General features: G+C 48.2%; 1 protein-coding gene across 2 annotated transcripts; it reads left to right on the forward strand.

The window, feature by feature from the left end:
• Window positions 1-3,360: 3,360 nt before the first annotated feature.
• KLF9 (KLF transcription factor 9) lies at window positions 3,361-23,759 on the forward strand. Of its 2 annotated transcripts, XM_064176712.1 has the most exons (3): window positions 3,361-3,449; window positions 3,790-4,364; window positions 21,710-23,759. In XM_064176712.1, exons 2-3 carry the CDS (start codon window positions 3,896-3,898, stop codon window positions 21,940-21,942), a joined length of 702 nt encoding a protein of 233 aa, XP_064032782.1. In that variant the 5' UTR covers window positions 3,361-3,449; window positions 3,790-3,895; the 3' UTR covers window positions 21,943-23,759. The 2 variants fall into 2 exon arrangements, with proteins under 2 accessions (XP_064032782.1, XP_064032781.1); XM_064176711.1 differs by lacking the exon at window positions 3,361-3,449 and having other exon boundaries at window positions 3,641-4,364.
• Window positions 23,760-24,356: the final 597 nt, after the last annotated feature.

Genomic DNA, 24,356 nt, shown 5'->3' on the forward strand with positions numbered 1-24,356 from the left:
AATACTGACAAATATAAATACAGAAGCAGGATGCATTTCTTTATTCTGTCGTGAAAGGAAGACATTTTCATAGGAAGAACTTCTGTGCTCTGCAGAAGAGCCCATGGCAAGCAACGGAACAATGTTTGAAGCAGGATGACTGACTCATGATGATCTTTACACGCTCCTCAAAACAAAGTCTTCTTGGTCACAGTATCACTAAAGGTGATTTACACAAAGAGGCTTTTGGAGTACAAATCCTTGAGGGACCCTGCAGGCTGCAGTTCACTCCAAGAGTGCCTGCCAGGTGCTTGCCTGCTGTACTCATCCTGCACTTGGGGACTATGCAGAGGGCAAACATTTGCCCATGAGAAGCCAATCTGGAGCCATGAACAGCAGGCTGAATTTGGACTTCAGACTTTGGCAAGCAAGTGCCATTTGGTGCTGAAGGTGCCCAAGGTGTCAGGGCTATATTTAAGTGGGTTTAAACTGTTATACTTGGAAGCTACAATAATAATCCTTGTTTAGAGTAGGTACTGAAGGGGGGGAGGAAGTGAGTTTGCTGTGATTAAAAAACTGACCTATGGATCAGATGGATGCTCTGAGAGCAAAGCAAAATGTTACCATCAACACAGACAAATTCTGAAGACAAAGGAGTTTGCATGCACAATCCTATTTTTCTGCAGATGTGTGTGTTGTTGAGAAAGTAACTGTGGTCATCTTGACATCATGTCCAAGTATAAAATTCCATTAGCATTAGTTGCCAAGTGTTGTTCGGACCTAATTAACTTGGAGTCTTGGAACTTTGGACTGCTACATACATCAAAATGAAAGGTTTTATTTTGTCTTTAATAGGCAATGTATTCTTGGAGGCATACTGGAATGACTGTAAAAGCTCAGTATGTGTCCTTATTATGGAAATGGTCACTGATTATTTTCTTGTCTTTACACTTCATGCCAAGAGGTAGCTCACAACAAAAAAAGATAGCGAACATAAAAAGATTGTGTGTGTGTGTGGGGGGGGGGTGTTGTTTGGTTGGTTGGTTTTGGTGTTTTGTTTTGTTTTTTGTCTCAGTTATGCACACCTCTGTCTGAATTAATGTAAGAGGTACATAATCAAAGCTTTGAAAACATGATGATTAGCCTTGGATTTGGCAAATCATCTTCTAAGAAGCAGCTTAAGTGTCACTGAAAGGTGGATGGCAACATCTTCGAGTGGAGAGTCATGCATGATGTCAGCCAAAGATCTGAAAGTGTCATGGAAAAAGGTGACAAACAGGCAATTCAAAGCTACATCCCAGGCACTCAGATTAATTACCCAGTCTGGAAAATAGTGCCGCCCCTCTGAAGAAAATATAAGGTTGCAGCAACCAGTATTAAGCCATATTTATCAACAAAGTTAGCAGTACAGAAACAGCAAACCCTTCTGATCCTCCTTCCCATCATATCTCGGGATTACAGCTTCTTGCCTCTCTGCCAGGTGCCTTGTAAACACCACTGGCCAATGGATGCCAAATGAGATGAGAAAAATGCTTTGAGAACAGGGTAAAAGTGACATTCATGTCTTGATGGCTGCCTTGTTAGGTAATTTGTTGTGTTTCTATTTGATCTTCATCACCCTACACATGATCCAGTTACAGATGCAGCCACTAGTTCTTTTGATTTGTGTCTTGAGTGTGTGTGTGTGTCCCTCCAGCTATGATCTGCAAAATTATTTCAGCCTTACACCAATTATCCATGACAAAGGATTATTATTGCCCAAGGCTGTATCTAGAGATTTAGTGTGCTAGTGTACAAAATGGCTGTCATCTGCTCACTTTTACTTCCTGCAGGAGGACAGCAATGCTGTCTCGTTTCTGTGGCCACTTCCCCGTTATTTCCACATGCAGTTAAAGGGATTAAAACACAGCCCTGACTAGTTTTGTGAGAAAGAGTGGGCTGCAGCTGAAGACAGTGTGGTTCAGTTAGGGACCTCAGGCTGCCGTGGCTCGCCCTCATTGGGCTGTAGTTCACAAAAGGAAAGTAAAACTTCTCAACCCAACCGGAGTGTTTCTGCAGTTGAAAAACAATTTCAGACACCCTGTCTTTACATTTGACTAATGCTGTAGCGGCCTACATATGTTATTTGAAAGACAGAGTTGTTACCCCTAAAATTCTCCTAATGCTTGCAGAACACCAAACCGTAGAAACTAACGTGTTTTTGGTTCTGGATGACAGCAGCTTCTCTTTTTAAAAATAGCACTTGATCCAGAAAATGGTTTTTCCCCATGTGGAGTGCAGGTCAGCCAACCTTCACAACGGGCTGTAGGCTCTGCATACACCAGAGCTAGTCGAGATGTGGGATGCGTCGAGCAGAGATGGCCAGTTTTCACAATTTGTTAAATCCTCTGAGCTAAGTGCTGAGAAACGCCTTTAACTGGCCTGCCCTGCTTGCAGACCGACCCGCAGCGGCATCGCAGCCACGCAACCGTGCCCGGAGGTAACGGAACTGTCCCACTGCCGCGCGCGCCCCTCGGAAAATCCGCGTGCCCCGCGTGGCGCACCGCTGGCCGCAGGCCGGGTACCGGAGGGTCTCCCCCTGCCACGCCCGGCCCCTCACGTTCTCTCCATCTGAAGTAACCGCGCATCTCAGGGGTGACATTGTGGCGATGAAATGTAGAATGGCACGGGGGTTTTCGGAAGGCTCCGTGGGGCGGCCGAGCGCTCGCTTTCTGCACAGAGCCAGTCCTGCCCGCAGAGCCCGGGCAGCTCCGTCCCGAGGCAGGCGGAAAGCTTCGCTTCACGGCTCCTATTCGCGCCTCGGTCATAGAAATGCGCTCAGCAGGGGCGTTCCTCTGCCTGCCACAGCACGGGAAGGGACTCTACCAGCCCAGGCGCTCCGCACCGGCCGGGGTACTGGCAGGGGGCAGCGACATGGGTAGGGACACGGGTTAAAAACGCAGACAGGGCGAGGGACACGCCAGGCGCGGAGGTGAGCGTGGCTACCGCACCTCACCCCGCGCGGAGGAGGGAGGAGCCGCGAGGCTCGCGGGCGCCCGCCGGGTTTACAAGTGTTGCGCACCCTTCGGAACCTCGTGGTGATTGGCGGGGCCCTTGCCAGTGACATCAGCCGGCTCACTTTCCATTGGCCAGCCCGTTGCTGGGACTGCACGGCTTCCAGCGAGGAACTTAACCCCTTCGGTGCCGCGCGGCCTCGCCGACTCCGGTACCTGCCTCCCATGGACTCCGGCCCAGGGCTGCGGTCAACTCAGCTGAGGAGCGGTCACGGCCGGGCACGCACCTCCGGTTTCAGGGATGAAGCTACTGCACCCCACGCCCCCGCCTCCTCGGCGTCGCCCTTTTAAGCGGGCGCGGCGGGGCGCCCGGAGTAGCACGCGGCCTGGGGAGGGAGCGCGGGGATTGGTGGTGCCGCCGCCCGGCGGACACACCTCCCCTAGAAAAGGGGCGCTGTGAGTGGCGGGGGGGAGAAGGTAAACAGAACCGGCTGGCCCTGCCCGCTGACCAATCGGGGGGGCGGGAGGGGGGCTCCGAACCTGACGTGATGGGACTCGGCGCGGCCGTCCCCGGGCAGGAGCACGCGGGCGGCGCGCGGCGCGGGGGACGTGGGGCGGGCGGCAGCGCGGCAGCGGGCGGTCTCCTCTCCCCCGGCCCCCGCGCCGGACCCGGGCCGGCCGCGCGGGCGGAGGGCAGCACTCCCCCCGGCCAGCTGCGCGCCGCCCCCGGGGGGCGGCGGTGAGAGACCTGCCCGGTGCCCCGGTAGTTTTTTTACTCCCCCTTCTCCTCTCCGCTGCTGTTCCCCGCGCGCCGCAGAGACCCCCGCTCCGCGGGCGGGCCATGGGTGGCGGCGGTGCGACCGACCCGGCGGGCGCGCACTGAGGGCGACCGTAGCGCTTCGTCGTCGGGGCGCGTCCGCACCATGTCGGCCGTCGCCTACGTGGACTTTGTGGCGGCACAGTGCTTGGTCTCCATCTCCAACCGCTCCGCCGTTCCCGAGGGAGCGCGGCTGAAGGTACCGGACGAGGGGGAGGCGGCCCGAGAGCTGCGCGACCCCCGTGACGCCTGGAAGGACTACTGCGCCCTGCTGGCCATCGCCAAGAGCCTACTGGAGCTGAACAAGTACCGGCCGCTTCCCGCCCCCTCCGTCTGCAGCGACAGCGTGGAGAGCCCCGACGAGGACGCGGGCTCCGACAGCGACGCGGCCACCGAGCCGAGCTCCAGCCCGCCTCGGAGCCCGCCGCCAGGGCCGCCCCCCCACCTTCGCGCCGCCGGGGCCGCCCCCAAGGGGAAGCTGGCGGCCGAGAAACGGCATAAGTGCCCCTACAACGGCTGCGGCAAGGTCTACGGCAAGTCCTCCCACCTCAAGGCGCACTACCGGGTGCACACAGGTCAGCGGCGGCGGAGGGAGGGGGAGGGAAGAGACGAGCGAGAGCTTGTCCTCGGATGAACCTGTCCGGCGGCGCGCCTGGCGCCCCCGCCGACCTCTTTTCGCTTTGCGTTTTAGGTGCTTAGGGGGCTGTAATTTCTTTTTTTTTTTTTAACTCGCTCCCCTTTCTTCCCGTTTTCATTTCTCGCCGCGGTGCTGGACCGACGCCCCGGGTCGGGCGGGAGCGGGTAGCTGCCTCGGGCGGGGCTGCTGCAGCGCCTCCCGCCGCACCCTGCCTGTCGCCTGTCCCGGCCGGGAGCCTGCCCGTCACTCGCGGGCAGCTGCTGGCAGACGGTGGACTGCGTAAACTTTGCGGAGCAGGGAGGGTGGCTGGGGCGGAGAACACACTGAGCCTGCTCGGGGTGTCGATGAGGAGCGGGGCAGGCTTTGTCACGTATTCCCGAAGGAGGCCCTCGTCGCGCTGCGGACAGGCTCCCGTTGCCTGCACCCCGCTGCCGCTTCTGTCGTCAGAAACGGCCTTTCGTTCCCCGGCATTTGCAGAGCCGCCTTTGCGCTGTGCATCGTGGTGGGTGAGCTGGACGCCCCGGGGCCGAAGCTGGGGTCGGCGGTGCTGCTCGCTGCTGCTGCGTCCCGGGAGGGGGCGGTGGCCTCTCAGTTGCACCGCGCCGCTGTGTTTCGGTGTCACACCCCCCTCCAGCAAGGCAAGAGCCTTTCGAGATGGAGGGGAAAACTTAAGCACATTACCTCAAACCCACTGGTTTCTGCTAGGGAGCGTAATCCAAACCCTGTCAGCCACGCTGCCCCAGCGCTGCTCCTCTGGCTGGGGAGATCTGAGTGCCGTCCGTAGCGGACCAGCCTCTACCCTGCTTGACTGCCCCCCTCACGGTATTGGTTACCGCGACCCAGCTTTGGCGTGTTCCACGACGGTTTCATTCATCGGGCTGCGTGCGCTCGACTCCGTGTCTTCGCCTGGCTCTTAGGAGGGTGTGGCAACATGGAAACCTGGAGATAAAAATCTCTGCTGCAGCAATTCGTACCTCCTCCGTCTCTGCTGAGCGCTACGGGGTCAGCAGTCGGAGACTTCTCTGTTGAGTTGTGGTGTTTTGGTTTTTTTTTTATTTTAAAGCCCTGTAGTGCAAATAGCTGAGTTGAATTGCAGTTTGGGTCATAGTGCAGCTGCACGAGGCTCTAAATTAAAGGGTTATGTGCAAGTATGGAAAGAATCACGTTGAAGGAGACTTACGCTGCCAACAGTAATTCCACGTGCTCCACATCAGTTATGTAGATAGTGGTTCTTTTTGAGATTTTGTCTGTTGGCAGTGGTGGAAAGTGTTAAAGTACAAAATGAGTTTATCACCCGAGGAATGTACCATGAGGCATTGCTGTGGTACTTAAGGCAGCCTTGATAGGGAATGGCCACATCTGAGCTCCTCCTAAGATTCCATTGCTCCGACTGTCTTTTGTGCCTATATGTGTATGCACCGCAGAGGAGGAGACCAAGTCTTGATTGCCTGCTTCTGCCCCGCTGGCAGATTAGCTGGAGAGATCAAGGGGAGGAGGAAAAGGATTACTGCATGTTGCTCAGCAGTGACCTCTGCAGTTGGACAGTTAAGACTGTTGCCATAAGCCCGAAAAGAGGATGGTCAGCGGTGACCCTGTACTGACCTCAGGACCATTGCCAAGGATTGTTGTGTTACTGGCTCAAAGGCTACAGCTCTGATGCTCTTTTGGAGGCTGAATGTAACTGATGCCTTGCAAAATATTGGCGTGCAAAAGGCAAAGAAAATATGTTAGCGTCATTGCCATTTACTACTTCATGCTGAAATATCCACTTTGATACAGCAACCAAAATAGATATCAACTGGGATAGCATGCTGGGTGATGACACATGTAAATCAATGTACTGTACAACCCACACTGCTTGCTATAAGCTGTAGTATTATAATAAGTATCTCCTGAAGTGGTTGTTATGGAGGGGTAATTAACTGATGTGAGGTGGTACTTTTCCCAAAATTAATACTGTTTATTAATTTTGATATTCAGAACTCTTGCCACCCCCAACTACTAATTTTAATAATAATTGGTTCTTCACATAGTCATGGCAACATTATACAGATAATAACTAGATCTGAAAATAACCAGCAAAAATATCAACATTAATTGAAACAGAAGAGAACATTCTTGTGGGCCAAATACCACTTGCAGTCAATATACTGCTTTCCCACTAGATGGACTCAGGTAGCCCCTTTCTGCTTATGGCAGAAGGCTGTGCTGCATTACAAAGAGGCTTTAAATATGTACTCACAAAATATTACCTCCCAGTTCGCAGGGCTAGCTACAGCTTCAGACAGTACCAAACTCTTTCAGGGACTTCTGTTACTGTCTTGTCACCAAGGCTTCTAATTCTTCTCAGGCTTCAGAGTGCTGGGAAAGGAGGCAGACAATCTCTGACCTTTTATCCTTGCTCCTCTAGATGATCTGTGTATCTCCAGGACTTCCCATCTTGGCAGGAGACTTTGAGGTATAGGGAGGATGTCTTGCAATGTGCAGTCTTAGCACGATGCCACGCTCGCTATGCAGGCCGATCACGTGGAGGCATTTAGAGCCTATTCTGGTAGACTCGAGATAGTGGCGTTTTCAGGCGAACAGGATGCACTGAGGCGGTAAACAGGCAAGCAGCGAGCACAAATACAATGGCTAAGCACATTGCGTTACCTGCTCAACTCCTTTTATCAGTACAGCTTGAGATTAATGGGTCTTTTCCCAGAACAGCCAATCAGAATGGCAGTTATCCAAACTTTACCATATTAGGTAAAGCCATAGGCTTGCTTTACCCAAATTTGGGAAAAGCATAAGCCTTGCATAAGGCAGGCACAAGCTAAGTGTGTGTACCTTTTTTATTGCAGGATGTAAACAAGTCTGGGCAGGCCAGAGTCCCTAAACTCAGTGGCTCCAGGTTCTTTGTCCTTTTTCCTGAGATTGCTTCTCCTCATAGCAGAAGGAGGGAGAGCAAAAAAGTATACCTGGGCAAGCCAGGACATGTATAAACCTATTTTGGGCTATCAAACCTTCCATGACAGTGGTGTGAGACATAGTGTGTGCTGCTTACAAGTGGGTTGTCTCAACTGCCAGGTATGTGATGTTCGACTCTAGTGCGCTGGTGTATGTATGGTCACGGAGGTTCTGTGTGATTAAAACCATCAGTGAGCTTCCTGATGCAAACAGTTAATTGTAGCTAACTGAAATGTAAAATGATACTGCTAATGTTAATTATTTTTGCAGATGGCAGAACAATTCCTTAGCAACAGTGGGATTCAGTGGAACCTCTGGAGTTACTCATAACTGCACATTGCAGAGTGTTAATGCCTTCCTCTCCATACCATTTTCTTGCTTTTTCTTTCAAATAATTTCTGTCATATATGTGTCTCTTGAATTGCTTTCGTTTACCTGCCATTTTGCATCAGACCACCGACTGGGTTTCTTGCTGCTGTGTAGCCTTTAGTGGATGTAGGTACAGAGCCATCAGTAGAAGCTTCCTGGTCTTAATTTTTTAATATTTAATATCAGTCTGTCTTGGAAAATGGCTTTAGGATTTCCATTCACACCTGTGAGCCTGCTTGTAGCCACAGCTTTCTTTACCCACTGACACTAACCAAGTAATTTAGAAGGCTCTGAATATTCCTCTGTGTTTTGTAATGGTAGTAATCTAAAAGCTCACTTTTGTAAGCCAGTACAAAGCAAGAAGTGAAATGCCATGTAAAGCTAGAAGACTAGGAGACCAAAGGCTTGATGCTCAGAGGTTAGAGGTCTGTGTCTTAAAATTGATTCTTTCAACTTTTTGGTTCAGAGGCATACCATATTTCAGAGGCTAAAATTATCTGTGTAGCTGTCTTCTTGAAGTTCAGGCCTCTGATGATGACTCTAGCTCAATTTCCAGAAGACCCAAATTAGCCATCTACCAGAAACTGTTCTGCATTAACAGAAAAAGGTCAGTGGATAGCAGCACATATTCTACACGAGCAAACAGCCCCCTTGTTTGTACCACCAATCCTGCTGAATTTAGAGAAGAATTTGAAAGAGGAAAGCCAAGGAAATCTGAACTCTGCCCCTTCCTAGGGTAACAGTGCTTTTAATTTATCGCTAGGCTGCTGGTGTTCTTGTGACACTAACAAGCACTTATTTTTGTCATATATATGTACCTACTTTCAAAATGTTTTAATTTGGAAAGGCCCAGGGATACAAGGGTAAGCATAACACTAAAACTGGGCTATATTGCCTCCCTTGTCCCTTCACTACTATCCAAAAGTAACTTGGAGTTGATTTTTAAAGTTCTGTTGTCTTGAGCAGAAGAGCATTACACGTAAGGCTGTTCTGTGTGAGCTGTTTACAGTAGCTTCTCTGCGGTGGATTGTACTTGGTGTAGGAGAGAAAAGACTGTATTATCTCCAGTAGTTTGCAAGCCAAAGGCTGGTTTTGGGGAATACAGATGGAACGCTAGCTCTACAGTGTGACCATACCTGATGTTTCCCCACCCCTTATGGGATGGTGGGGTTATAGAACATGTCAATTCTGCTGAAGTTTGGTGGTGGCAGATGGATTCCCAGCAGCACTTCTGTTTGGGAGTCTTGAGCATTGAGATGGAGTGACTGTATCTTCCTGATTTTGTCTTCAGAGCACAGAAGAAAGCGGGTATCTTGAAGAGGCAGACTTCTTTAAATAGGTAGTTTTAGATGTTTGATTATGGCCAGTAATGTGTAGGGGTTTTATTAGCCTATAAGATGGGAGGGAACAGCTTTGCAGAGAGGGATGTGCAGGCCAGAGGGTTTCTGAGGAAAATAAAGGCATGTGAGAGTAAACAACCAATCTCAAGTCAGAAGGCCTGGGCAGGGAGCACAGAACAAAAGGCAAGATAAGGAGAGGGAGAGGAACTGTCAGAAGAAACTTTAAGGAATGTAGGCTTGCTGTAATGATGTGAATATGATACAGTTAAAGGGCATGTGGCCACTGAAAGCACATCCTCTAGTCAGGAGAGAGGGACAGAGAAAGTTTGTGAGATGCCTTCTTTTACAGAGCCCATTGGAGTTTCCTTGCCTGGGGAAGTGAATCCCAGGTGCTTTTCAGTATGTGGTACTGTGGCTCAGTGGGGAGTTCACTTGTGCTTGAGTTACCCTTAATTAAGAGCTTAGACCCACAGAACCCAAATGTATGAAAAGTTTTCCCTCTTCAGCTAGGATTTTCAGACAGCTGCATTGTCATGTAGATCAGGTGCAAACAAATATCGAGGTTTTTATGTCAGGCAGCTGCTGCACCTTCCAGCTCTCTTATTACTTGGTGCTCACCAGTGTTTGGTAGCAGGGCTGTAGACAGAGATAGATGTGAACCTGTAGGTCAACAGTCCACACAGTGAAGCTAAGCAGTATTTCTAGTAGAAATAAAAGGTGAGTGCTGCTGCAATGTAGATGTTACTGCGTCAATTTAACCTCTGTATCAGTGTGAGTTTCACTGTGCTGCTATGTTATTTGTGTTCTAGATTATCACTAGCTTGACTGACTGTACAGATGCTGATAGGTTAACAATCCTCTGCTCCCTGGGAGGTTTTTTGATATATTGTGGGAACATAATCCAAAATTTAACATTTTAAGCACCTTTTATCCAGCTCATGCAATGTCACTTTGCCAAATCCTTTTGAATAAGACTGAAGAGCAGAAAGCAAAGCCAGCAGAACATTTTTGCTAAATTCAGACCTTGATCTGAAATGTCCATTCTCACTGGTTAACGCAGTGTGCAAATTCCTTGAGTTCCAATGGGCATTTTTCCAGGTCTCAAACAAATATGATCATACTGACTAGAAGCCTTGCCAGCTGCATAAAAAAAGGCAAAATTCCTCAAGATGAAGTTTGTTGCTGCCAGATTCACAGTTGTGTTTTTCCAGTCATTTGGTTGGTTGGTTCTTCTGCTATACCTCTCTGCCCCTGCACCCCACTCCCCCCCAAAATGTAAGCAGATATATATGTGTCACCATGGGAAAAGCACTCCAGAAAGGTTTATCATAGAGTGCACTGGGTTGAAAGGGACCTTTAGAGGTCATCAGGTAGTCCAACCCACCTGTGCTAAGCAGAGACATCCTCAACTACATCAGGTTTCTCAGAGCCCTGTCAAGTCTGACCTTGAATGTCTCCAGGGATGGTGCCTCCACCACCTCCCTGGACAGCTTGTTACAGGGTCACTGTGAAGAAGTGCCGTGTCCAGCACAGAAGCAGTGAACAGTCTTCGCCCAGAAGAGACTGACTCTCTTTTCCACATGGTTGTTTTGAAAATGGAGCTTTACCAAGTTCCTACACACTGCTGTAGCATTGAAGACCACTGTCACCTGCTCTTCATAATTTGTGTGTCATGCAGCCTCAGCTGCTAGGATTTCTGTGGGAACAATAATTCCTTTTTGTTGGCTGCTGTGCTGTTGTGTGCCAGAAAGGGCAGGAGCTTAAACCTTGTGCTTTTCAATCCCAGGTGAGTTCCCTAAGCACCAGGCTAGGATTTGGCCTCTCTCTATTGCCTGGCTAATATTTAAGTATTACTGAAAAACTGAGGAAGTTCAAATGGAGATAAGATAGGAAAGGAGAAGAGGCAGGACCTTGTTCCATATTCCCTTCAGCTATGAAAGTATGGATTTAGTTTTGAGGTTTGGAGAGATCTCTCCTGGGTAGCCTCCTCAACTTAGATAAGGAGGCAGAGTCTGCAGAGAAGGCCTGTTATAAAGGCAGGGAGAGTTGTGATCTGGCAGAGAAGCTGTAAGGATATCTCTTGTATCTGATGTGGTGGCGCATAGGGGTAACTGCAAGACTGAGTCTCACTGGGATTTGGTTTCTCAGAAGTGGTGGCCTTTAGCAGGTGTTTTACAGTTGGTCCTCTGGAAGATACTCTAAATACTTGAAGAAAGCAACATTTTAACGTCTGATTCATCCTGTAGTATTTAGTCCTGAGTACTGGTAGAATAGACTCTGCTGCCTATCCTGCAGGCAGCATCTTTTTGACCTGCTGCCAGACTGAACAGTTGTGGTTTAGGTGTTGCAGATCCCCTTACTTTAGACACCATCCTGGTGCTGTTTCGCACCAACATCTGTACCTTGTGGTTGCCTTGTGTTCCAGTGGTGTGACTGTTGGAATATCTCCAAAGAGGAAGAAGGTTGTTTGAGAGGCCTCTGATCTCTACCAAAAAGTGTATGCACAGATGACTGTAAGATCCTACCTATCCCCCAGCTCTATCCAGTCAACAAGACCATGGCACTAAGTGCCTCATCCAGGCTTCTCTTGAACACCTCCAGGGATGGCAACTCCACCACCTCCCTGGGCAGCCCATTCCAATGCCAATCACTCTCTCTGTCAAGAACTTCCTCCTAACATCCAGACTATACCTACCCTGGCACAATTTGAGACTGTGTCCCCTTGTTCTGTTGCTGGTTTCCTGGGAGAAGAGACCAACACCCACCTGGCTACAACCTCCCTTCATAATTGTAGACAGCAATGAGGTCACCCCTGAGCCTCCTCTTCTCCAGGATAAACAACCCCAGCTCCCTCAGCCTCTCCTCATAGAGTTTGTGTTCCAGGCCTCTCACCAGCTTTGTTGCCCTTCTCTGGACACATTCCAGCACCTCAACATCTCTCTTGAATTGAGGAGCCCAGAACTGGACACAGTACTCAAGGCATGGCCTGCCCAGTGCTGAATACAAGAGAAGAATAACCTCCCTTGTCCTACTGGCCACACTGTTCCTGATACAGGCCAGGATGCCATTGGCTCTCTTAGCCACCTGGGCACACTGCTGCCTCATCTTCAGCCTACTGTCTGTCAGTACCCCCAGGTCTCTTTCTTCCTGGCTGTTCTCCAGCCACTCTGTGCCCAGCCTGTAGCACTGCTTGGGGTTGTTGTGGCCAAAGTGCAGAACCCTGCACTTGGCCTTGTTAAATCTCATCCCATTGGCCTCTGTCCTCCCATCCAGCCTGTCCAGGTCCCCTCTGCAGCCCTCTCTTACCCTCCAACAGATCGACACCTGCTCCTAACTTGGTATCATCTGCAAACTTACTGAAGCTTGACTCAATCCCCTGATCCAGATCATCAGTAAAGAGATTGAGCAGGACTGGGCCCAGCACTGATCCTTGGGGAACACCACTAGTGACTGGTTGCCAACTGGGTGTGGCACCATTCACCACCACTTTGTGGTTCTCGAGCCCTATCAGAGTAAATCTGTCCAAGCCATGAGCTGCCAGCTTTGCCAGGAGCTTGTTGTGGCAGACAGTGTCAAAGGCTTTCCTGAAGTCCATTCTTGCAGCTGTAGCTACCACCCCTTTGACTTCCTAGTTAGTGTGAAGCAGCCTGATCAGCAGTATTTGACAGGGTGAACTGTTCTGTGCTAGCTAGTACTGATGTCAAACTGTCAATGAAGAAGACAGCATGAGTTCAGCAAACCATTTGTCTTGGCCAGACTTCCATCCACACTAGCATCAGTTTCTGAATGTCTTCTGCAAAGCCAGTGCTTGCACAGTTTTAATGTAAAATTAGTATTTCATTCCACCACAGAAGCTCAGCATGATCCAATTCTAGTGCTTGTCCTGTTACACACCAAGACATTTGCCCATGTGTGTGATCATCAGCTTTAGCTTTTTCAAACACATATTCCCTGGTCACAGAAAAAAATAATGGAAAACTTGTCTACAGCTTGGTGGTCCAAACATTCATTTGTTAAGGACACCATGAACTGTAGCTCCTAACCTTGGTCATCCACACCTAAAACAACATTGTGTAGAGAGAAGGCAGATGATGAATCAGGTTACTAGCACTACCTCTACTAAATGAGCCTGCTAAGGCCGAATCTGTGCTGTTTTTAAGAAGCACTTCCCACGCAAGACTACAATGTGAGAAATTCTGGAATGTTCCAGGGTAGGGCAAAAAAAGCTGAATAATTTATAATCTATTCGTAATAAAATGGAATAAAATAAAGGGGGTCTTCCTCAGGTCATACAAAGCAGCTTGGATATGGAGTTTAAATTTATAGAGAAAGAAGAAACTGACAATTTGTGGTAGAGAATGGGAAGAAGGAACAGGGAGAAAAGGTCAGGTGAAGCAAGAGAAATAAGATTGAAAGGATTTGCAATGGCCTTTATGAGATTTAAATCAAGATAGATTTGCAGTTCATTAGGCTGCGGAAAAGACCTGTGAAGAGCCACTCAGTATAAACTATGTTTCCCACTACATTTTTAGTGTAAATTTGTTTTGTAACTTTTGTGAGCTGCCATTATATGTGTGTGTGTATAATATGTAAAACCGGGAAAAAAGAAAATAATTTATATCACTTGTGTTCAGATAAACCACTGACCATTCCTTCATCCCATCTATGGCATGTCTTAAAACCTAAGTGGCATGCTGCCACCAAAGGAAACAGTGCATAGTAGTGTCCTCTTTTGATGGTTCATTCTGCTTGTTTCAAGCTTTAGTGTTACTACTCTTAAAACTGAAGGGGAAAAATTATATGGAAAAGGTATTTCTTGCCTGAATCATGACACACAAATCTGCATCTCCAGAAGGAGGCAGCACTGGCTTGCATTGCAGCTCTGTAGGACTTTGCCTGCCTGCATATGAGTTGCAAGACCTCTTTGCTCAGTGAGCTCTTCCACAAACATCCCTGCTGTTTCAAAATAGAGTGTTTCAAATGCAGCTAGCAAACACCGGGACCAACTTTGCTTAGTGGGCAATCATCACTTATCACTGGGCATCTCTACCTTGCCTTAAAAGCTTCCAAGATGCATACTCTGCCTCTGCTCTGCACCTGTTAAGCCCATCTCTGAAGCACCATCACTCTCTGCTGATCTCATCCTTTACAGTTTTGTGACCAAGGGAAGCAGCAGATCTTCAGTCTAGGAGACAACCCCTGAGGGCCTCAAAAAACCTCCCTCCCCTTTGTCTCTCTGCTCTGGGAAGGCTGAAGTTTAATGCATGCTGGTACTGGGGATTATGTCTGGCCCACTCTCATAGACCTGCTTCCAAAGCGGCTGTGACAGCCTTGGCAGGCTTGTATTGATGAGGTAGTAAAGCCATTCTCTGCAGCTGTATCTGGTGGGCTCGGCCATGGGTGGCTGGTGTCTTGTGCCTCAGAGAGCACAGTCATTTGTCTCTAGCTGTGATGTCTGCTGCATTCACTGTCTTGATTTCACAGCAGCTCTCCTACTGGTAGAAGGGTTTGTCTCTACCATGGTGGGCTTCCCATGTCCTTCAGCACACGCTCTCTGCTGGACTTGTTTCCTGGGGAATGCAACTCCAGACATAGAATCATAGAATCAGTCAGGGTTGGAAAGGACCACAAGGATCATCTACTTCCAACCCCCTTGCCATGGACAGGGACACCCTACCCTAGATCAGGCTGGCCAGAGCCTCATCCAGCCTGGCCTTACCTCCAGGGATGGGGCCTCAACTACATCCCTGGGCAACCCCTTCCAGGGTCTTACCACTCTCATGGTGAAGAACTTCCTCCTCACATTCACTTTGGATCTACACACCTCCATCTTTGATCCATCCTCCCTAGTCCTGTCACTACCTGATAGCCTAAAAAGTCTCTCCCCAGCATTTTTGTAGGCCCCCTTCAGATATTGGAAGCCACAAGAAGGTCACCTCAGAGCCTCCTCTTCTCCAGACTGAACAGCCCCAACTCTTTCAGTCTGTCTTCATAGCAGAGGTGCTCCAGCCCTCTCATCATCCTTGAGGCCCTTCTCTGGACATGCTCCAGCATCTCCACATCCCTCTTATAGTAGGGGCTCTGGAACTGGATGCAGCACTCCAGGGGAGGTCTCACCAGAGCGGAGTAGAGGGGGAGAATCACCTCCCTCGACCTGCTGGCCACACTTCTGCTGATGCAGCCCAGGATCTGATTGCTCTCTGGGCTGCAAGTGTACACTGTTGGCTCATGTTGAGCTTCTCATCCACCAGCACTCCAAAGTCCCTCTCCTCAGGGCTGCTCTCCAGGCAGTCACTGCCCAGCCTGTAGTTGTGCTTGGGATTGCCTCAACCCAGATATAGGACCTTTCTGAACCTCATGAGGTTGGCTTGTGCTTACTTCTCCAGCCTGTCCAGATCCCTCTAGATGGCATCCCTGCCCTCCAGTGTGTCTGCTGCACCACACAGCTTGGTGTCACCAGCAAACTTGCTGAGGGTGCACTCAATGTCACTGTCCATGTCACCAAGATGTTGAACAAGACTGGTCCCGGGACTGATCCCTGAGGCACTCCAGTCATCACTGGTCTCCAATTGGACATGGATCCATTCACAGCCACTCTTTGGGTGTGGCCATCAAGCCAGTTCTTTATCCGTCTAGTGGTCCACCCATCAAACCCATGTGTCACCAGCTTGGAGACCAGGATGTGGTGCAGGACAGTGTCAGAGGCTTTGCTCAGGTCCAGGTAAATGACATCAGTTGCTCGCCCCTCGTCTATGAATGTCGTGACCTGTTCATAGGCCACCAGGTTAGTCAGGCAGGATTTGCCCGTGGTGAAGCCATGCCTAATGTAGCCAATCACCTCTTCACTATTCTCCTGTCTCAGTAGTGCCTCCAGAAGGATCTGCTCCATGATCTTACTGGGCACAGAGATGAGACTGACTGGCCTGGAGTTCTCTGGCTCCTCCTTCCTACCCTTTTAGAAAATGGGAGCTCTGTTTCCCCTTTTCCAGTCAGTGGGGACTTCACCAGACTGCCATGACTTTTGGACTAGAATAGAGAGGTGTTTAGCAACCTCATATGACAGTTCTCTCAGCACCCATGGGTGTATCCCATTGAGTCACATGGACTTGAACACTTTCAGGATCTTCAGGTGATCATGACCCTGATCTTCACTTACAATGTGCAGTTTTTCCTTCCAGTCCCTGCCATTATCTCCCATTACTCCAGTAGTGTGTCTGGAGGCCTTTGCAGTGAAGTCTGAGGTAAATAAGTTACCGAGAACCTCAGCCTTTTCCATGCCACTTGTGACCATTTTGCCTGTTTCCTTTCTGAGGGGGCCCAACCTTCCCAATTGTTCTTTTTACCATTAATATACCTCTAGAAATTCTTGGTGATCCCTTTGACCTCCCTGGCTAGATTCAATTCAAACTGTGCCTTGGCTTTCCTAACCAGATCTCTAGCTGCTCAGGAAGCTTCCTTACATACCCCCCATTCCAGCTGTCCTTTCTTCCACTCCTCGTAGAGTTCTTTTTGTGTGACAGCATGTCCAGGATCTCCTTACTCAGCCAGGCAGGTCTCCTAGCCTTCTTCCCTGCTTTCCTCTTTGTTGGTATACATTGCTCCTGGACACAGGGGAGGTGATCCTTGAATACTGACCAGCTGTTCTGGGCCTCTTCCCTCCAGGGCTTCGTCCCATGATACTTTGGCCAGCGAATCCCTGAAGCCATCAAAGTCTGCATGCCTAAAACCTAAGGTCATAAGCTTAGAATATGTCCTCCTGGTTGTTGTGAGGATCTTAAACTCAACTGCTTCATGGTCACTGCAGCTAAGGCTCTCCCTGAGCCTCACATTGGTCACCAGCCCTTCCCTGTTGGCCAGAACAAGGTCTAGCGTAGCACCTTTTCTTACTGGTTCCTCTACCATTTGGAGGAGGAAGTTGTCATCTATGCAATCCTGGATTGCTGCTGTCTTGCTGTGTTGTCCCTCCAGCAGATGTCAGGGTGGTTGAAATCCCCCATGGGGACCAGGGCTTGTGACTTGGAAGCCACATCTGTTTTCCTGTGAAGAGCCTCATCTGCCTTCCCTGCATACACAGGGGATCCTGAACAAGTTCTGCCTTTCCTCTAAATTTTGTGATTATGCTGCATAACCTTAAAGTGCTCGGCATGTGAAGTGCATGTGTAGAGTAGTGATGGAGGTCACACTGTTCCCACAAAGTCTCAGAGGGAGTTCCAGTAACTAGGATCTATTTTGTCTTCCTGTCTCCCAGTTCTAGGGCAGGAGAGTTGGGGAAAGCCCAGTTTCTTGAGGACTCCGTGGGGATAGAGTCAAAACATTGGTTTTAGGTACTGGATACTACCATGCTGAACATATAGATGCTGCACTCCAAAGACTGATCCTTGTTTTCCAGCCTAGGCACCTAGCACTTCTGCAGGCTGAGAAGCTCAGATGGATGGCTGGAAATACAGCTCCTATGGATGGGCCTAGAATGCCTGAGATGCTCCCACTGCCCTGGGGTGTAAGTGCCTGACGTGAAGCCATATGCTAGATGCTTCCACACATGCAGGGTGTGTAGTGTTTCTCCCACATTCCCTAGGGGAGCTACAAAGCTGTTCTATGCCTCCCACTGCTGCCTGCTTCCAGAAGCTGTGACAGAAACCGTGAGATAGGTAGCAAAAGAGCAGCACAAGTGAAACACTCGCCTCAGATGCCAAGGGCAGGTGCTGGGCAGTGCAAAGCTAGTGGAGGATGGTAAGCATTAATGTGAATCCTCTCTGCTGTTTCTGGTGCTGGTCAGCCATGGCCTTCATGCATGTGTCATCCTACCTAGTGTTTTAATGAATTAATTTTATACAGGTAGTGGTGGTTTAGAAATGCTTCTACCTGTGTCTAGACCATGCAGGAGGGAGCCATGTAACCTGTTCATAAACTTACATTACTCCAGGTCAGTATGACTGGCAGCTTTGCCTCCGTTGGGCTTGGGTACCAGGCTGTCTTGGCTGTCTTGACATCCTTCCCTAACCAGGGACCAGAATCACCATGAGGTGAAGGAAGAAAGCACAGGGGAAGCAATCATGATGCACCTGCTGGAGAGGCTGCTGTAAACTGCACTCCTGCTCATTTGGCTGCTCCATGGCAAACCGCTCAATCTGTGGCTGGGATGGAGCAGCTGTCAGGGAGCACATCAGGAGCTGCATCATCAGGAGCTTAGACTGAAAGCAGCTGTGTTCTTTGAGAGGCTCACTAGGGCTTTCAGCACCTATGGTCTAGCTACATCTCAGCTTACATGGTGCATTCTCAACCTTCTTGGCCTTTTGAATGCTAGGAGTCAAACCCCTCCGCCTCCTTTCTCCTCCCTACAGCTCTGAGTTATTTTCCACTGCTGGTTGTCATAGAATCATAGAATGGTTTGGATTGTAAGGAACTTTAAAGATCATCTAGTTCCAGCCCTCCTGCCATGGGCAGGGACACCTCCTACTAGACCAGGTTGCTCAAAGCCTCATCTGCCCTGGTATTAAACACTTCCAGGGTTAGAACCTCCACAGCTGTTATGAATTATGCAAAATTAATAATCTGTATTAATTTTGATACCCAGGTGAAGATTGTTATTAACTATGAACATGGTTTATTAACATCCAGTCTCACCAGAAAACTTATGTACAAGGTTTGAAATGCATGTTTTGGATATTTATACACACTGGGAACAGGCAAAACTAGAACACTTTAAGAAATAGCTGGCAAATGCAAACACTATACTGGAAGAGAAGATTCTTGTGGACAGTATACTGCATGCAGTTAATTATACTGCTTATTTACTAGATGGACTCAGAAAGCCCCTTTCTGCTTATGGCAGAAGGCAATTAGTGAATTACAGGAGGCTTTAAGTAATTACTCACAAAATACAAAATTACTCACAAAAGTCTCCCAACTCATGAGGCTAGCTACAGCTTCAGACAGTACCCAGATGCTTTCAGAGAATTCTGTTACTGTCTTGTTGGCCACTGAGACTTCTGAGTCTTCCCAGGCTTCTGGGGAAAGGGGACAGACAATCTCTAGCCTTATCCTGACTTCTGTGGATGATCTGTGTGTCTCCAGGACTCCTTGTCTTGGCAGGTGTAGGCAGGATGTCTTAGCATGATGTCACACTGGCTAGGCAGGCTGATCACGTGGAGGCATTTAGAGCCTGTTCCTGGTAAACTCAAGGCAGTGGAATTTCCAGGCATTTCGCAATGCACTGAGGCAGTAAGCAATGGCAGCAGGCAGCAGCAGGCATGAATACAATGGCAGAGCACATTGTGTTACCTGCTCATCTCTTTTTATCAATGCAGCCCGAGACTAATGGGCCTTTGGACATAGATTAGCCAATCAGAATGAAACTTTTCCAAGCTTGACCATATTAGGTGAAGCCACGGCTTTAGTTCTCCTTTCCCATGGTTGCTTCCCCCAGCACAGAAGGAGGGGAAGCAGGGTAACATGTCTGGGCAAGCCAGAATCCTTAGATTCCAGTTGGCTCCAGGTTCTTTGTCCTCTTTCCAGCAGTTGCTTCTCCCCATAGCAGGAGGGAGAGTAGAAAAAAATGCTCTTTTGCATGTCTGGGCAAGCCAGGACATGTACAGGCTTATTTTGGCCTATCCAGGCTTACCATGACAACAGCTTTTCCAAGAGACCTGTTCCAGTGCCTCACTCCCCTCAAGGTGAAGAATTTAATCCTAATGTCTAATTTAAACTTAGCTTCTCCACATTTGAAGCTATTACTCCCTCATCTTGTTACTACATGTCTTTGTAAAAATTCCCTCTCCAGCTGTTCTGTAGGTCCTCTTCAAATACTGGACGTCTGATATAAGCTCTCCCCAGAGGTTTCTCTTCTCTGGGCTGAAAAACCCCAACTCTCACAGCCTGTCTTTACAGCAGAGGTGCTCCAGCTCTCTGATCATCTTTGTGGCCCTCCACTGGATCCACTTAGTTTTACATCCTTCTTGTAGTGAGGGTTCTGAAATAGGAAGAAGTACTCCAGGTGGGGTCTCAGTAGAGCAGAGCAGACTGGGAGAATCACCTCAGTCAGCCTCCTGGCCACATTACATTGGATGCAGCCCAGGATAAGGCTGGCTTTCTGAGATGTGCGTGCACATTGCTCTCTCATGTTTAGTTTCTCATCAATCAGCACTCCCAAGTCCTTCTCCTCAGGAGTCTCCTCTTCTCTATCCGTTCTTTGCCCAGTCTGTATTTGTGCTCGGGATAGCACCAACCCAGGTGCAGAACCTTGCACCTGAATTTGTTGAACGTAATGAGGTTGGCACTGGTTGCTTCTCAAGCCTGTCAGAGTTCCTCTGCATGACATCCCATCCCTTCAGCATGTGAGCTGCATCAAAGAGCTTGGTGTCATCAGCAAACTTGCTGAGGGTGCACTCAATGCCACTGTTCGTGTCACTGATAAAGATGTTAAATAGCACTAGTCCCAGTATCCTAATATCTAAGCTGTTCATTCAGGTCTTTAGGCTTTTTTCACTGCTGTTGTGTCTGGGGAGGACTCCAAGGCACTTCCCTTTTTTACCATCTGTAAATGTAAAGAAGGCTCACCTGTTGTGTCAAACTTCACAGAACCAAGAAGTACTGGAGTTCTTGAGTTTCTTTCCAACTCTTCCAAGCTGGAAAACTCCTGGGATAGTTAATATATTTCATGGCTAAGTATAAATAGCTGTCACACAGCTGTCATTTATATTCCCTTCAGGAGATCAAGGGAATTAAGGCCCAAATCTGCAGCAGTGCATCGCTGTGACTGAAAGCTTTCGTGTGAAACCTAAATGCCTTTGATTTCCATCTGTGAAGTGGACTAGGGTCTGCCTTGATGGCCTGGGTCAGTATCCAAATCCTGTGCAACCTCCTTAGGTGAGCTGTGGGAATGTGGGCTGCCAGGAAGATTGCAGTGAGTGCTCTTCAGCCCATACCTCCTTTGTTTTTAAAAGCAAAGGTGTGTTGTACTGCAAGTTTAGTTTGATTCTCACCCTTGTAGCAAACATTTATACCAGTAGAGATGTGAATACTAAGTAGTTTTCCCACCATCACATCAGCCATCTTGAGAGACTAAGGGGAAATCTGTGCTCCCAGGAGCAGTTTGGATTTCTGGGGGGGAGGGAGGAGGGTGTGGGACATCTCTCTGCAGAGGGTTTTGTTCTGTGCAGTTGCAACATGGAGTCTGCACTGCTCTCCCCAGTCAGTTCTCTTTGGGCTGGAATGAAGTGTCCTAGATGAAAGGGTTTTTTGGCTTATTTTCTAAGTAATTTCACTCATCAGAATAGAAGTGTCAGAGGAATCATACTGGCATCCCTTTCCCAAACCACTGTAGTGAGCCCAACATGAAAAATGTACAGGCACAGAAGGGCTCATCTGTTGTTTTGACAGTCTTCAGGGTCACGTAAGGTTCTGCACTAGAGTGCAAGTTTCTTGTGGTTGGAGAGGGTTTTGGCTTCTGTTGGAGGTGAGACAGGAGCCTGATGAAGGGAATCATCAACTCCACAGACACTGGCACCACGTCAGGAAACAAAAGCAGCTTCTTCCCCTCGACAGCGTGTTCCTCAGTGAAGTTGGTACTTGCTGGCTCGAATTACCCCCGCCCGCTAAAGCTCTTGTCATCCTTTCCTTCCCTCAGGCGAGCGACCGTTCCCCTGCACATGGCCTGACTGCCTTAAAAAGTTCTCCCGATCCGACGAGCTCACCCGGCACTACCGAACCCACACCGGTGAGAAGCAATTTCGATGCCCCCTCTGTGAGAAGCGGTTCATGCGGAGCGACCACCTGACTAAGCATGCCCGCCGTCACACCGAGTTTCACCCCAGCATGATCAAGCGTTCCAAAAAGTCTAGCTCCAGCAGCTCCTTGTGAACACAGGGCTGGCCTGGGGAGAGGAGCTGAGGGGACGGTGAGCCGCGGCAAGGATGCAGGCAGTGGCACTGGCACGCAAGCACTGCTGTGGCACCGGCTGCCTTGCCATGTGAGAGCACATGTAGCTAACATTCACACACACACAAAAAAAGAGTACCCCATGCCCTGCTGCCCATCCTCTACCTCCCCACACTGCACTGGGAATGGTAGTCTGGAGCAAGTGGGCTGCAGGGTGAGACAAGAAAAGGGGACAGCCAGCAGCAAAGGCAACCATCTCCTCTAAGGTAAAGCATCAATGCTGGTGTACATATGTCTGATTGAACGGTCTGGCCTGTGCCACCACAGTAGCGTGACCCCAAGGTCTTTGTGATTGCTGTGTCATGAACATGTTTTGTTGAACAGTGTAATGCTGCTTGTATTTAGAGTCTGCCAAGCAAAACTGCTTTCCAAGTCACATAAATAACTCAGATTAAATCTCTGTAGCACATTGTAGAAGTGTGTTTACTTCTGTCTCAGAACTATCCTACGTTTAAAGAGACTGTTAAGAGAAACATTACATGAATTACTAATAGCATTTGATTGATACACTGAGGTAAGATGGATTTATACTCAAGAAGGCCCATTCAAGTAAGTGGGTCTTTTAAATTTTTCTTTGTATTAATGATACTTTTGCATATAAGCTGCACTTTTCCAGTGAAAACATGTATAATTCAAGATACTTAAAGCAAAAAAACTCAACCCAACAAACAACCTGCAACAGCTTGGTTGATTTCCAGTCATATGTGTATTTAGCTGTTACTCACTTACCTGGAAAAACACAAGTCAGTTTAGCTAATGTGGTGGGGACACGGAAGCAGAAACCTGTGTCTCATGAGTTGATCCTATACTTTTGTCAATAAATACAGTACTGTACTATAGAAATGCCACTAATAGTGCTTTATTCTGCTGTGTTTTGTTTGAATGGATTCATAACGGCAGCTACCATCTTTATAAGCTGCTTCTTTTAATGGCTTTTTCTCTTCCTACACTTGCCTTAAAGATTTATTCTCTTCATACCCTTGCCTCACTCCTGTGGAGTCCCATGGGAGTTGTGTGTGTATTTATGGAGAGAGTAGACCTTTCCTTAAGAGCACTCTGCTAATTGAAACAGCTGAAATTATTGTAAGGAGCACTTCAGAAGGTCTCCTGTATCTTTTGATTGCTGTTTCTGTAGAGTATGGGGGGAAAACCACGTGCTAATTGGAAATACAGCATGGAAAATGTGTTGTAGTGGCCCTTACAGCATAGCTTCGCTTGGTATTCTGCGTTGCACCGTGTCATGCATGGCATGCTGAACACTGATAAAGGCAATATTAATTTTAAAGCTGTTTTTTGTTCTTTAACAAGGTGCAAAAAGATCACTGAGTAATGTTCATTGGCTGGGTATTTTTTTTAGACATTAAAAGCATGAACTGTAGGAGGTTATCAGTGATTCTTCTTTCCCCTCCCCAGCTACACATAGGGGAGATAATTCTGTTTACACATTATTACTATTTTTTTTTCCAGAAACAGTATTCTCCTGTTACGTTTTACCCCTTTCTCCAGAAGTGGAAGGGGAGGTGCAGCCCTATAACAGAGACTTGGGGCTAAATTCATCTTGTGAGCAATCACACTGAAACCCAAAATGTTTCCACTGGAGATGAATTTAGGTCATTTGTAAAATTCTGTACATAAAAAATACTGTTAGTACACCTGCAATTGCAATGTCATCTTGTTTTACCTGATAAAAAGCTTGCTTCCTAGAAACAAACATTAAAAAAACCCAAGAACTCAGAGAATAGAGTGCTTTTCTTCTACAGTTGTATTAAGGCTTTCAGCATTAGAAATCAGTTTGCATATAGTGTTTTTACCTGTGTAGTTCATGTTAGATTTTGTCTATGTGAAGAGAACTGCTTTTAAAGCACTGGGGATATTGAGCAGTCTGGAGTGAAAAGGGATGCGTTTTCTTCAGTGAAGACATCAGGAAACCAAGCACACTTTCTACCTCCGTTTCAGCTTTTTGAAACATTTATTTTAGAAACCAAACTTTAATTTCTGGTGTCCAATTTGAGTTGTAGGGACATACGTTCTTCCTAATAACGATAGGTAGCCTCCGTATTTCTGTTGATCTAGAAATACGGGAAGTGTTCTGCTTACCAGTACTGTTAATGCTGCCTTGCTGAGTGGGATCAGGGCCACATGTAGCCCAGTAAGATTCAAAGGCACATGCATATTCATCTTCATTCTTCTCTGTGAAGATCACACAAGACTTTGAGTCCGTCCTGCAGTCTGGATTGTTGCCATTTTGTAGGACAAATGCAGCACTTGGAAAATTAAGGCCTGATCCTGTGAAGTACAAGACATCTTCACATTCTATCAACCACAGTGGGAAGCCA

The sequence above is a fragment of the Pogoniulus pusillus genome, chromosome Z, assembly GCF_015220805.1.
Source record: "Pogoniulus pusillus isolate bPogPus1 chromosome Z, bPogPus1.pri, whole genome shotgun sequence".
NCBI lineage: Eukaryota > Metazoa > Chordata > Aves > Piciformes > Lybiidae > Pogoniulus > Pogoniulus pusillus.